Source organism: Vulpes vulpes, chromosome 2, assembly GCF_048418805.1.
Source record: "Vulpes vulpes isolate BD-2025 chromosome 2, VulVul3, whole genome shotgun sequence".
NCBI lineage: Eukaryota > Metazoa > Chordata > Mammalia > Carnivora > Canidae > Vulpes > Vulpes vulpes.
The window spans coordinates 34,588,590-34,601,880 of record NC_132781.1 but is presented as its reverse complement, the minus strand read 5'-3'; the positions used below and the strand labels follow the sequence as shown (position 1 = coordinate 34,601,880).

Genomic DNA, 13,291 nt, shown 5'->3' with positions numbered 1-13,291 from the left:
CTGCTTCTCCCTCTGCCAGTGTATCTGCCTCTCTGTCTCTCATGAATAAATAAAATCTTAAACAAAATTTTTTAAAAGATTGAGCTCATCCTTCCATAGGATGAGGGGCCATCATTCACTAAAAAGGAAGGAAGGAAGGAAGGAAGGAAGGAAGGAAGGAAGGAAGGAAGGAGAAGGAAGGAGGAAGGGAGGAAGGGAGGAAGGGAGGAAGGAAAAAAGAAAGAAGAAAGAAGAAAGAAAAAGAAAGAAAGAAAGAAAGAAAGAAAGAAAGAAAGAAAGAAAGAGAAAGAAAGAGAAAGAAAGTAAGTAAGTTAGTTTTCCTAACTTTACTTACTAACTCCTTACTTTCCTAACTCCTTACTTTACTTCCTAAAGAGAGAAAGAAAGAAAGAAAGAAAGAAAGAAAGAAAGAAAGAAAGAGAAAGAAAGAACGAGAAAGAAAGAAAGAAAGAAAGAAAGAAAGAAAGTAAGTAAGTAAGTTAGTTTTCCCCTTCAAGCTAAAGGGGAAATGTGGAGCTACAAAAAGGAATGAAGTGGGGCACCTGGGAGGCTCAGTCTGTGAAGTGTCAGACCTGATTTCAGCTCAGGTCATGATCTCAGAGTCTGAGATCAAGCCCAGATCGGGTTCCTCATTGAGCATGGAGCCACTTTAGGATTCTCCCTCTCCCGCCCCCATGCTCTTGCTCTAAAATAAAATTAATGGTAAAAGCAAAAGTAGTAACAACGTATTGTGAGTCTTATAACACATGTTGAAGTAAAATCTGTGACAACAGTAGCACAAATGACAGGAGGGGGAAATATGAGTATATTACATTATATGTGAAGAGATATAAAATCATTAAAAGTAGACTGTCATAAGCTAAAGATGCATACTTTATATATTTTTATTTATTTTTACTTTTTTATTTAAGATTTTATTTATTTATTCATGGCAAACACAGAGAAAGAGGCAGAGACACAGGCAGAGGGAGAAGCAGGCTCCCTGCAAAGAGTCTGATGCTGAACTTGATCCCAGGACCCCAGGATCACAATCTGAGCTGAAAGCAGATGCTCAACGACTGAGCCACCCAGGCACCCCCCAGTTCATTTATTTTTTCTTAAGTAGGGTCCACACCCAGCGTGGAACCCAACACAAGGCTTGAACTCACAACCCTGAGATCAAGACCTGAGCTGACATCAAGAGCTGGAAGCTTGGGGCAATGGGTGGCTAAGTCAAGTGACTGGCTCTTGATTTCAGGTCAGGTCATGATCTCTGCATTGTAGAATCAAGCCCTGCCTGGGCTCAAAGCTCAGCTCAAAGTCTGCTTGTCCCTCTTCCTCTGCTCCTCCCCCAAATCACACTCACTTACGTTTTCTTGTGCACTCTCACTCTCTCAAATAATCTTTTTTTTTAAAGTCTTATACTAAAAAAAAATAAATAAATAAATACATAAAGTCTTACACTTAAAAAATAAATAAAATAAATAAAATAAAACAAAGTCTTACACTTAACTGACTGAACCACCCAGGCGCCCCAAAGATGCATACTTTAAACCCAACAACAATAATGAAAAACTAAAAATACAAAGAAAAAAATTAAGCAAAGACATATAGCTAATATGACAGTAGTGGAGATAAAATGGAATCCTAAAAATTTTAATCCAAATGAAGAAAGGAAAAGAGGAAAAAGGAAACAAATAGAAAACAAATAGTAAGATGATACACTTAAATCTTTTTTTTTTGTTTGTTAACTTTTATTTATTTATGATAGTCACACAGAGAGAGAGAGAGGCAGAGACATCGGCAGAGGGAGAAGCAGGCTCCATGCACTGGGAGCCCGACGTGGGATTCGATCCCGGGTCTCCAGGATTGCGCCCTGGGCCAAAGGCAGGCGCTAAACCGCTGCGCCACCCAGGGATCCCGATACACTTAAATCTAACAACGACAATAATCACATTAAATGGCCTATGTAAATGGTCTAAACACTCCAATTAAAAAGCAGAGACTGGGCAGCCCGGGTGGCTCAGCGGTTTAGGACCTGCCTTCGGCCCAGGGTGTGACCCAGGGACCCGGGATAGAGTCCCACATTGGGCTCCCTACATGGGGCCTGCTTCTGCCTGTGTCTCTGCCTCTCCCTCTCTCTCAAGAATAAATAAATAAATAAAATATTAAAAAAAAAAAAAAAAGCAGAGACTGTTGAGATGCTTGGGTGGCTCAGCGGTTGGATATCTGCCTTCAGCTCAGGGCATGATCTCGGAGTTGTGGGATCGAGTCCCACATCGGGCTCCCTGCAGGGAGCCTGCTTCTCCCTCTGCCTATGTCTCTGCCTTCTCTCTGTGTCTCTCATGAATAAATAAAATCTTTAAAAAAAAAAAAAAAACGCAGAGACTGTAAATTAAAAAAAAAAAAAAGATTCAACTACATTTGTCTACAAGAAACCTACTGAAAGATACAGATTTTTCAAAAAGACGGATACACACCATGCAAAGACTAATTGTAAGCTGCTATGGCTCTGCTAATAAAGTAGACTTCAAAAGAAGGTATATTACCCAGGTACAAAGAAGGACATATCATAATGAAAAAGAAAAAAGCTCAACTCATCATAAGATATAACAATCCTAAATGTACATGGACCCAATCAGAGCTTCAAAATTAATGAAGTAAAAACTGACAAAATGAAAGGAGAAATAGACAAAGCCACAATTCTGTTTGGAGACGTCACCACTCTTCTCTCAGGAACATGGAGACAGAAAATGAGCAATGGCACAGTTGTCAGAAAGACTTTTACATGTTATGATATTCAGTAAGCCTCTCAGAAAAGTATGGGAAGAAAATTTAAAAAAAAAGAAATGTATGGGAAATATTATTAATACCTCATTTTATAGAATAGTATCTTGATGAAGATTACCCGAAAAGCAAGTGACAAAATTAAAAATCATGACTACCAGATCCAGTGCTTTTTCCTCTTCAGCTCCCAATTCACAACTTTGTTCAATAAATGTTTTTATTTTTTATATCACACAGACCCAAACAATAATCTTCAATCAGTAGTAGTTTGAAATAGAGGTGAAAATTTCAGTTGATTTTTCTCAATTTCGACTTTTCTGCCAACTGATGGCAATAAGTCTAAAACACAAAGGGTTTGATTGCTGCTATTTCTGATTATATATATCTTGTCCTGCACTCTATTTCACAGATGTATGTCTTCTTCTCCTTGCTCCATGAGCACAGGATTATAGCTTGTAGTTGTTGTTGTTTTTTTTACTGTCCTATTATAGCACTGATGATGAATGGCAAAAAAAATTACTTTTTTGCACACTCACTGTACATAAATTTGTAATCTCAAAACAATTTAGAAATCTCAACTCAATATATCTACAATGAATACTCACTAATAAACTTTCCAAAGATAAAATCTCAAATGAAAGCACATAAATATTTCTTCTGGGATCCCTGGGTGGCGCAGCGGTTTGGCGCCTGCCTTTGGCCCAGGGCGCGATCCTGGAGACCTGGGATCGAATCCCACATCGGGCTCCCGGTGCATGGGGCCTGCTTCTCCCTCTGCCTGTGTCTCTGCCCCCCTCTCTCTCTCTCTCTCTCTCTCTCTCTCTCTCTCTCTGTGACTATCATAAATAAATAAAAATTTTTAAAAAAATAAATAAATAAAAAATAAATAAATATTTCTTCTTAGCTCAAAAAAGCAGGTCCTGCATCTGCCCAAGCAAATCACTTCAATACCCTATTTTAAAATTATATTTACCTTCATTAAAACTATCAGGAACATTGGCCACCAAGAGACATAAGAACCAAGCACCATTTCTAACATGTAGCAAAGCTTCAGCTACATCCACTATAGGAAGCAGGGAAGGGAGCTCTATAAGAAAACAAAATCAATGTTACTACTAAAGAGTGATATTTCATTATATTATATACAAGCATTTTTTGAAATTTTACAGATGTCATTTGAAAGCAATTAAGGGGGACAGCCTGGGTGGCTGAGCAGTGTAGCGCCACCTTTTTGGCCCAGGGTGTGATCCTGGAGATCCTGGATCGAGTCCCACATCAGGCTCCCTGCATGAAGCCTGCTTCTCCCACTGCCTGCGTCTCTGCCTCTCTGTAACTCTCTGTGTCTCTCATGAATAAATAAATAAAATCCTTAAAAAAAAACAAAACAAAACCAATTAAGTACTTTCTTTTCATAGTCTAGAGCTGAACTGTCCAGTTGGAATAGCCACCATCTACATGTAGCTATTTAAATTTAAATTAATCTCGATAGAGCATGCAACTCTTGATATCAGGGTTGTAAATTCGGGCCCCACACTGGGTACAAAGATAACTTAAAAATAAAATCTTTTAAAAAAATAAATAAATGAGGGTTCCTGGGTGGCTCAGTTGGTTAAGGATCTGTCCTTCAGCTCAGGTCATAATCCCAGGGTCAGCAAAGGGCCAGTTCTCCCTTTCTCTCTGCTGCTCCCCCTGCTGGTGCACTCTATGTCCCTCCCCACCCCCCCCCCCCCCATCAATTAAATAAATAAAATCTTTGAATAAGTGAATATATTAAAATTAATTCAAATTAAATAAAATTTAAAATAGTTCAGTCTTGCTAATCACATTTCAAGTAATCTACAACCATGTATGGCTAATGGCTACTGCATGGGAAAGTACAACATGCAGGGCACCTGGGTGGCTCAGTCAGTTAAGTGTCTGCCTTCAGCTCAGGTCATGATCTCAGGGTCCTGGGATCAAGCCCATGTTAGGCTCCCTGCTTAGTAGGGGAGTCTGCTTTTCCCTCTCCCTCTGCCTCGACCCCCTGCTCATGTTCTTTCTATCTCTCTCATGTTCTCTCTCGCGCTCTCAAATAAATAAATAAAATCTTAAAAAAAAAAAAAAAGTACAACATGCAATACTGCCACTGATACACCAGACAATGCTGGTCAAAGTGATTTTCATGAAAATCTTTGCATTTTTATGCATCCTCTACCGTTCTGATCCAATCACTCAAAGTTAATAATCTGAAATATTTTAATCCCCCCACAGGTATTATCTCATCTTTAAATAAAATTGGGATTATATTCCACTTATCATTTTACCCTTTGCTTTTTCCATTTACAGGTTATGACCATTTTCAAAAAAAAATCATTAAATTCCTTCAAATTCACTTGGTGATGGCTGTATAACATGCCATACTATGGAAATAATACAATACTTAATCACTGTCCTGCTACTAGCACATTAGGTGCATTTTTATAAGATACATAAAATATTTATATAAAATAACACAATATTCCAAGTTAAAAAGTTACACAGAATCATTTAACAAGAAAGTATGTATTCTAATGTATCTTAGCAGTCATTATAAATACCTGCTTGTAAAATACAAAGTACATCTGCAGCTTCCTCCAAATAGACTGGACTCTCAAATAGCTCAGATGACTTAAAAAAAAATTCTCCACTGGACTCAGACACCTTAAAAAAGAAAACAAAAAAATAAAAAAGAAATGATGAACTCTATTAATTTTGGATAATATACTAAATCCCTTACTATTTTTATAATTACTCATTGAGCTTACAGACCATGTTTCTAAATATGCCAATTAATATACTGCAGCACAATATGCATTATTTGATATATTTGAGCCAATTTAATCATAGTCACTTACTGTTCAGACATAGCAATATGAGTGTCAATAATGTATTTCTATATAAATATTTGGAGACATCTGGAATTAAAGATAAGACAAGCCAAACAAATGAAGTAGGAATGTCACCTACAAAAGTTATAGCTAAAAAAAAAAAAAAAAAAAAAGCAAGAAATGATAAATTTGAAGTAGTATAATAACTATAAATTATGTTCAAATGCAAATGAACTGTAGGGAAAACAAAATATAAAAATGTAGATCAATAGAAGTACCTATTAACTTTTTAAAAAATCTCATATAGTAGTTTATCACACTTCCCATTTGCTAGAGTTCTGAACTGAAAAATTGGAAACCTCCTAAGGAGAACAGTCACTTATTTCACTAGCGTAATCAAGCTAGGAATTAAGAAAAAGATATAGGAAAAATATTGACTGAAATTAAATCTATCAGTATAGTGCAAAAGAGTAGAAAGAAATAATTGTAATAGAAAAACATTTTTTATAAGATTTATAATATATATACTGGAATTTTAAAAATTAATTTTTAAAAATAAAGATTAAAAAAATAAAGATTTCTAATATATCCTAAAGACTATCTAAAACTTACTGACCGCGCCCCCCCAACCATCACTAGTATTTTCTTTGGAAACAGAATTTAGAATTGTTCGGCCCGCAGTTTATAAAACTAAACTTTATTTATTATAAATTAACTGACCTTGAGATTCTAACAGTAAATAACTTTTGCCTCTGAAACTCTAGGCTTAATAATATAAGCCATCTTAATACAAAAATCCAGCTTAATTCTTTTTATAGTAGACCCCTGACATGCACAAATTTAGAGTTTCAATTAATCATAATTACCCAGAGGTCCATGAACTCAGTAATCTATCGTTTTGCTGACATGTGAAGTTGAATAGCCTTCATTGTGAGCAATTCAGTCATCTAGTGAATAAGGCTACTCAATGATCCAACCAACTCAGCTTTGATATTCCCTCTTCACCGTTATGTGAGATAATTAATGCCCATTCAGTGTCTAAAGGAATCACATGCATTTTTCAGTTATGCTTTATAATATTTTATGAAGGAAATTATATCCTATAAAGATATAAAATTTGGTAATTTGTAGAAATCTTGAGCTATGTACTCTTCTAATATCAAGAAGCCATTGTGTGGAATCCATACAGAAAAAAAATCTCTACAACAGAAAATGAAGACTAGGTATAAATGAGGGAAAACAGTAATTAGAGAAAGAAAATCTTTCAGGCAGGCATTTAATATTCTTTTAAGCCTTTCTAAGGAAAATACTTTCAAAACAAATAGAGACACATGTAAAAGAGACTGCAACCTGCCCGTCTTCTAATCTCTGCTTCTACTATGTGTAGACAACAAATCATGCATATTTTGAGATGTGATTAAAATAAATGCACCTTGTTCATTATTGCCAACAGTTCACTAAGCACAAGACGCAATCGACGAGGTGAATCACTGTGTTCAAACTCCAATGTCAATCCATGCTGAAGCTGGGATACCAGGATGCTCTCTCCACTGCCTCCTCCAAGTTTATGCCTAATAAAGCAGAAATGTGTAAAACCACAATGATAAGAACACTGACATAAAAATAACATAAAATTATCTTTTGTTGAAATAATCTACAAACGAATGTATGAATTCTTTTCATACATTTCATGAGTGTATTATTTCTGAAACACTATTTAGTTTGCCTATTTCAGGGATTCACAACCTATATATAAAGACTCAACTAACAGTTAACACCCACTTCAATGAACAAGAATGGCTCACTACTAGAGTCGCAATGGGCAGAGAAGAACTGAACAACTGCCCAGAATTTTGTGAAATCAGTGTAAGCTAAAAAGGCTTTGGGGTGCCTGGGTGGCTCAGTACGTCAAGCATCTGCCTTTGGCTCAGGTCAGGATCCTGGTGTCCTGGGATAAAGTCCTGCATCTGGCTCCCTGCTCAGTGGGGAGTCTGCTTCTCCCTCTCCCTCTTGTCCTCTTGCTTCCCTGCTTGTCCTCTCTGTCAAATAAATAGATAAAAATCTTAAAAAAAAAAAAAAAAAGCCTTCTGAGTGATTCCAATAATTATTCTATTCTAGGGGAACTTACCCTACCCACTTCCCACTGAGAGTAATTGACCTAATCAGTTTAGTATGAATACGACAGTGTATCTGGCCAAACTCCTCTACACATTTTAGAATATGGAATTCAAAAGATCCTGGAATTTTAACTATAAATAGAAAAGAACTACGTAATATGCTCTCCAAAGTTTAGATTCTCAATCTTTTCTGGGAGAGTGCATCCAATAAAAAAAAAAAAAAAAAAAAAATCGTAAAAGTTCCCAAGACATATTTGATTCTCTCTTCTTTGGCATATCTAAGTAAATCCCAGTCCACATATTATATAACACATTACCTAAGCTGCTGTTCTTTGCTGGCATCCTGTTCTAAAGCATGAAAGTCCACAGACAACAATGCAACAATGGAGTTGACAGCTTCCACTCCAGAGAGAAGACGAAGGATCAGTTTTTTATCCTGAGCCCAGCTTTGGCTCTGGTCAGCAGGAGCACAAAGCGCCATCCGCACCAAGCAAGGCAGGAGAAGTCTTAATTCCGGATCACTTAGAGATGCCAACCGAACAACATCCACCTTCTGCATTGCCTCAAAAGCAAAGGGGCTGACAAACTGAAGATTTGTACACTCAGCCATCATCACTGTTGATCCTATTAAAAAAAAAAAAAAAGAAAGTGGGTTTAACTCCTATATGTATGAATGCTCCTCTTTTTAAATACCCTGAGAAAAGTGGTGTATCTTTAATAGGCCCCTATGCTGGCTATGTTTCTGGCACAAAGGTTCCCTGTTTTTACTCCCATCTAAAAAATGATAAAGAAAAAATACATATATATTAATTAATTAATTAATTAATTAATTAATTTTTAAAAATGATAAAAGAGAATATAGTAATATCTCCTCCAGCCCTAGAGATCTTCTGTTCTAGTACTTATTTTGCAAAGGAGAAATATAAAGCCCAGAGAGATTAAGTAACAGGCATATAGTGATAACTAGTGGCAAAATCCAAGGCTGAACCCTCATCTACTAAATCTCAGTCCAAGACTTTCTCCACAGCATCAATCAACTGAGCACTACAATGCAAATAAAAGTGCGGAGTACAGTTAAGAATGCCCCTCTTCTGTACGTCTTTAGTTTCTTCTGCCTACCCAACAAATGCAAAAAAAAACAAAACAAAACAAAACAAAACAAACAAACAAACAAAAAAACCTGTCAGGCTTCTCTTTCTCACCCTCCACAAGTCAATGGAACCTAAATCTCCTCACTTGCCACATGCAATGCCAGATTCAACATTCTGGAGGCCGTAACATTATCTTAATGTCCCCTGTGCTCCTTTGGGGAAAAAAAAAAAACAAAAAACAGCTGTGGAGGTGCAATTAGCTATGGGAGAAAGACGAGTTCCACTTGGGCACTTCTCTGTCTTCGCTAATCATCAGGAGGGGGAAAAAAAAAAAAAAGGCAGAGAGCGGGTGGCCAAAGTCATCCCCTCTAAAAAACCACAGACTCGCCAAAATCGTGGGTTAACAGAGTCGTGGGCAGAAACGTTACTTTGTTTTTAAGCAAGAGGAGCTGGCCTTTTAACGGAGGGGCGGGCTGAGCAAGCGGAGGCGCCAAGAGCCGTGCGTGCTCACAGGGCTCGCCCGCAGCGTGAGGAGAACCAACCAGTCCCTCTGGCGGAGAGAGGCAAGGCCAGTGACCGACGTGGAACCCGGAACGCGCTCAGGCCTGAGAGGCGGAAGCTTCATACCTTAAGATTCACCCTCCAACCTCCCGGGACCAAACCAGGATTCCGCGCCCTAGAGGTGGGACGCCGTGGAAATCCAGAGCGCGATCCGAGGTTGGGCCTAGGCGAAAACCCCGATTCGCCACCCCGAGCTGTGCCCTGAGTCGACCCAGACACCGGCAAACCCAGACGCCGGGACCCACGGGGTCGGCCGCGCGCTAGGCTGCATGGGGACACAGCACAAGCACAAAGGCAGAACCCGCTCTGAAGGGAGGGGAAAGCGGAGGGGGGCTGTTTCAACCTGCACCCAGCACCTTCATTCATCCCCAGCGTAGGGCTCCCGTCGGCCACCGTACTGGACTGAGGGGACCGCCGGCTGCGAAAGGAAACCCAGAGGCGTCGGCGTCGAGGCGACGGTGCGCGTGCGCGGCCCCACCCCTTCCTCCCCGCCGTTGCCCCGCGTAACTACATCCCCTCCCTCGTTGACAACGGAGCTTCCAGGGTCTTCTGCGAAGCGCGCCCGCCGTCTGTGTCCCTTTTCGATGGAGCGCTTAAGCTCCTCCAGGCTGAAGTTTCATTATCCCAGGATTTTTGTAGCACTTGAATGAAGTCAAGTAGGTAAAAGAAATGTTAACAGTGTAAGCCTACACTGTTCCTTGACCGGAACACTAATGGAATCAGGCTGTGCTCCTCTTTCCATCTCTGCCTGTGCCCTCCGGGCACCGAAGTTCTAGAATCCCATGTATGGGCGAATGTATGGGCGTGTATGGGCGAATACAAATTCAGTCTCTTCCTGCGCTTGCTTAGGCTCTTGACCTCTCACACCTTCAGGGTGGCAAGTTAAACACCTTAATTTCAGGGATCTGTACTTTAGGGTCAAAGGTTGGGGGAATGGGAAAAATGGGGGAGGGGGAGGTACAGACTTCTAGTTACGGAATGAATAACGCCCACACAACATAGAAATTATAGTCAACGGTATTATAATAGAGGGTAGCTGCACTTGTGGTGAGCAGCATACAGCATAACATACAGAATTGCCCGATCCCTATATGGGGACACCAGAAACTAATGTAACATTGTGCGTCATCTGTAGTTCAATTTAAAAACAAAAACCAAACACTTAGGGCCCATAGATCCTTAGAAAGTGATGGGTGGAGTTTTTGGAATTCTCTGGAACCTGCAAAAGTGTGAGTGCTTGGCACTTCTGGAAAAAGGGTCCAAACTTGGAACAACCTCTCAAATGGAGTGTTAAGCATCCAGAAAAGATTAACTAATCTCTCTATATTTTCACTTTATTTCTAGTTCCTGGTTCAATCAGTGTGCATTTAGCACCTTCTGTTTACCAGATACTGTGCTACAAGCTGGAAACAAATATCTTACAGAGCTAGAACTTCATACCATATAGTTTCCAAGGCTTTCACAGTGATAATCTTCTAATAAAGTCTGCTTTCAGCATTAAAAATCAGCAAAGGAAGAAAACTAACATGTGTTGCAGTGTTTCTCAAACTTTTTTCCACCTACAATAATACATTTCACATTGTGATCTAGGACACATATGCATGTATACCCACTTTTTTTTTTTTAAGATTTTTTTTCTTTTTTTTTTTAGGGCAGCCCCTGTGGCGCAGCGGTTTAGTGCCGCCTGCAGCCTGGGGTGTGATCCTGGAGACCCGGGATCGAGTCCCACTCGGGCTCCCTGCATGGAGCCTGCTTCTCCCTCTGCCTGTGTCTCTGCCCCTCTCTCTCTCTCTCTCTCTCTCTCTCTCTGTGACTATCATAAATAAATAAAAATTTTTTTTAAAAAAAGATTTTTTTTAAAGTAATCTCTACACCTAAAACAGGGTCTGAACTCACAACCCTGAGATCAAGAGTCAAATGATTTGAGGCACTTGTGTGGCTCGGTTGAGCATCTGCCTTTGGCTCAGGTCATGATCCTGGAGTCCCAGGATTGAGCCCTCCATGGGCTCCCTGGTAAGCGCGAGTCTGCTTCTCCCTCTGCCCCTCACCCTGCTCTCATGCTCTCTCTCTCTCTCTCTCTCTGTCTCTCTCTCTCTCTCTCTCTCTCTCTCTCTCGGAAAAAAAAAAAAAAAGTTGCGTGCTTCACTGAGCTAGCCAGTGCCCGTATACCCACATTTAAATGGAATAAAATTTTTATGAAATAATACATACACTACATGTTATATGTTCTATTTCATTTCTTTAAATTGCTGGTCACAGGGCACCTGGCTGGCTCAGTGGGAGCAAGGCTCAAGTGACCCTTGATCTCAGGGTTTAAGTACAAACGCTACATTGGGTGTAGAGATTACTTAAAAGTAAAATTTTAGGGCATCCCGGGTGGCTAAGTGGTTTAGCGCCGTCTTCCGCTCCCAGCGTGATCCTGGAGACCCGGAATTGAGTCCCACATCCAGCTCCCTGCATGGAGCCTGCTTCTTCCTCTGCCTCTGTCTCTGCCTCTCTCCCTCTCCCTCTCTGTGTGTCTCTCATAAATAAACAAAAAATCTTTTTAAAAATAAAATAAAATTTTAAAAAATTGCTGGTCACTACACACTAAAATTGATTTCATAGTCTCTTAGCTTACAAATTGTGTGTTGTCATTTTTAAGCTGATACTTAACATTTATTGAACATTTGCTAGGCACTAGTATTTTATATCATCTGATTTCATTCTCTAAGGTAGATAATAGCCTTTTTAAAAAATATATTTTATTTATTCATGAGAAACAGAGGGAAAGGCAAAGACAGAGGCAGAGGGAGAAGTAGGCTCCATGCAGGGAGCCCAATGTGGGATCACACACCCTGAGCCAAAGGCAGATGCTCAACCACTGAGCCACCCAGGTGTCCCGATAATAGTCTCAATTTTATAATTGTGGGGGAATTGAGACTGAGAGAGGTTAAATAATTTAATCTCCCTGGATAGTCATTTCACAGGAGTATGGAGAGAAATCAAAGACTGGTTAAGAGGTAAATGAGAGGAGAAAGGACCAAGTGATTTTTAAGATCTCTTTCAACTCTTTTTATGATCCTGTAATTATTAATGGAGAAACAAAATGCAGATCCATCTCAATCTAAGGTAACAACAGATCACACCCAGCCCAAACAAGATCCTAGGTAAAGGTGATGAGTGCTGACACTTAACCTTCTTCCAAGTCCCCTTCTCCTTCTCTTCCAATTCTTCTCCCAGTGAATATCACCCACTACTCAGAATTTCTCAAGCCAGAAACCTGAAAGCCATCTTAGGTTTCAACCTCTCCCCGCTCATCCACATAGTTAAAGTCTTTCAAATCTACACGGTAATGTTTGCCAGTGACATCATTTTGATAATCATATAGAACTCAAAAAAGATTTACTCGTGAACTTTTGAGTTTTAGATCTGCCTCCTCTGAGGCTCATTCCCTAACTATAATAAAATCAATTTTTAAAGACTTTGCAGGGGCGCCTGGGTGGCTCAGTTGGTTGAGCATCTGCCTTTGGCTCAGGTCATGATCCTAGGGTCATGGGATTGATCCTCACATAGGGTTCCCTGTTCAAAGGAGAACCTGCTTTTTCCTCTCCTGCTCCCCCAGCTTGTGCTCTCTCCCCGTCAAATAAAATATTAAAAATAATAATAAAGGCTTTGCAGCTCTGATGTTTAGTTAGATTAACAACTTGTAGAAGAGTAAAGTAGTCCTAACATTTAGTTGCTATAAACCACAAAGCCTTTGATTAGTAAAGGGGTATCTTATATGACTATGGTGTATCCTTTGTGATATAAAATGTTTGAAGAAATAACCTTCTAAGACCAATGTGGTACTGAGGCTCATTACCATTTTACTCACAAAAGATATACTTCATCAACTCTGTGGTGACTTTTTTTCACATTTTGAAAAGAT

At 39.5% G+C, this 13,291-nt stretch overlaps 1 protein-coding gene across 6 annotated transcripts in view; it reads right to left on the bottom strand.

Annotated features, from left to right (window-relative positions):
- Positions 1–9,857, bottom strand: part of INTS2 (integrator complex subunit 2) — a 52,005-nt gene extending 42,148 nt beyond the window's left edge. For 2 of the 6 annotated variants that reach the window (XM_025996060.2, XM_072747618.1), the window contains exons 1-5: positions 9,448–9,803; positions 8,047–8,353; positions 7,045–7,183; positions 5,343–5,445; positions 3,740–3,853 (exon numbers count right to left, since the gene is read on the bottom strand). In XM_025996060.2, coding sequence (XP_025851845.1) covers positions 3,740–3,853; positions 5,343–5,445; positions 7,045–7,183; positions 8,047–8,342 — 652 coding nt within the window. In that variant the 5' untranslated portion in view covers positions 8,343–8,353; positions 9,448–9,803. Of the gene's footprint in view, positions 1–3,739; positions 3,854–5,342; positions 5,446–7,044; positions 7,184–8,046; positions 8,354–9,447 lie in introns of all 6 variants that reach the window. The other 4 variants (XM_025996059.2, XM_025996058.2, XM_072747617.1 and 1 more) reach the window with 4 other exon arrangements.
- Between the last annotated feature and the right edge of the window lie 3,434 nt (positions 9,858–13,291).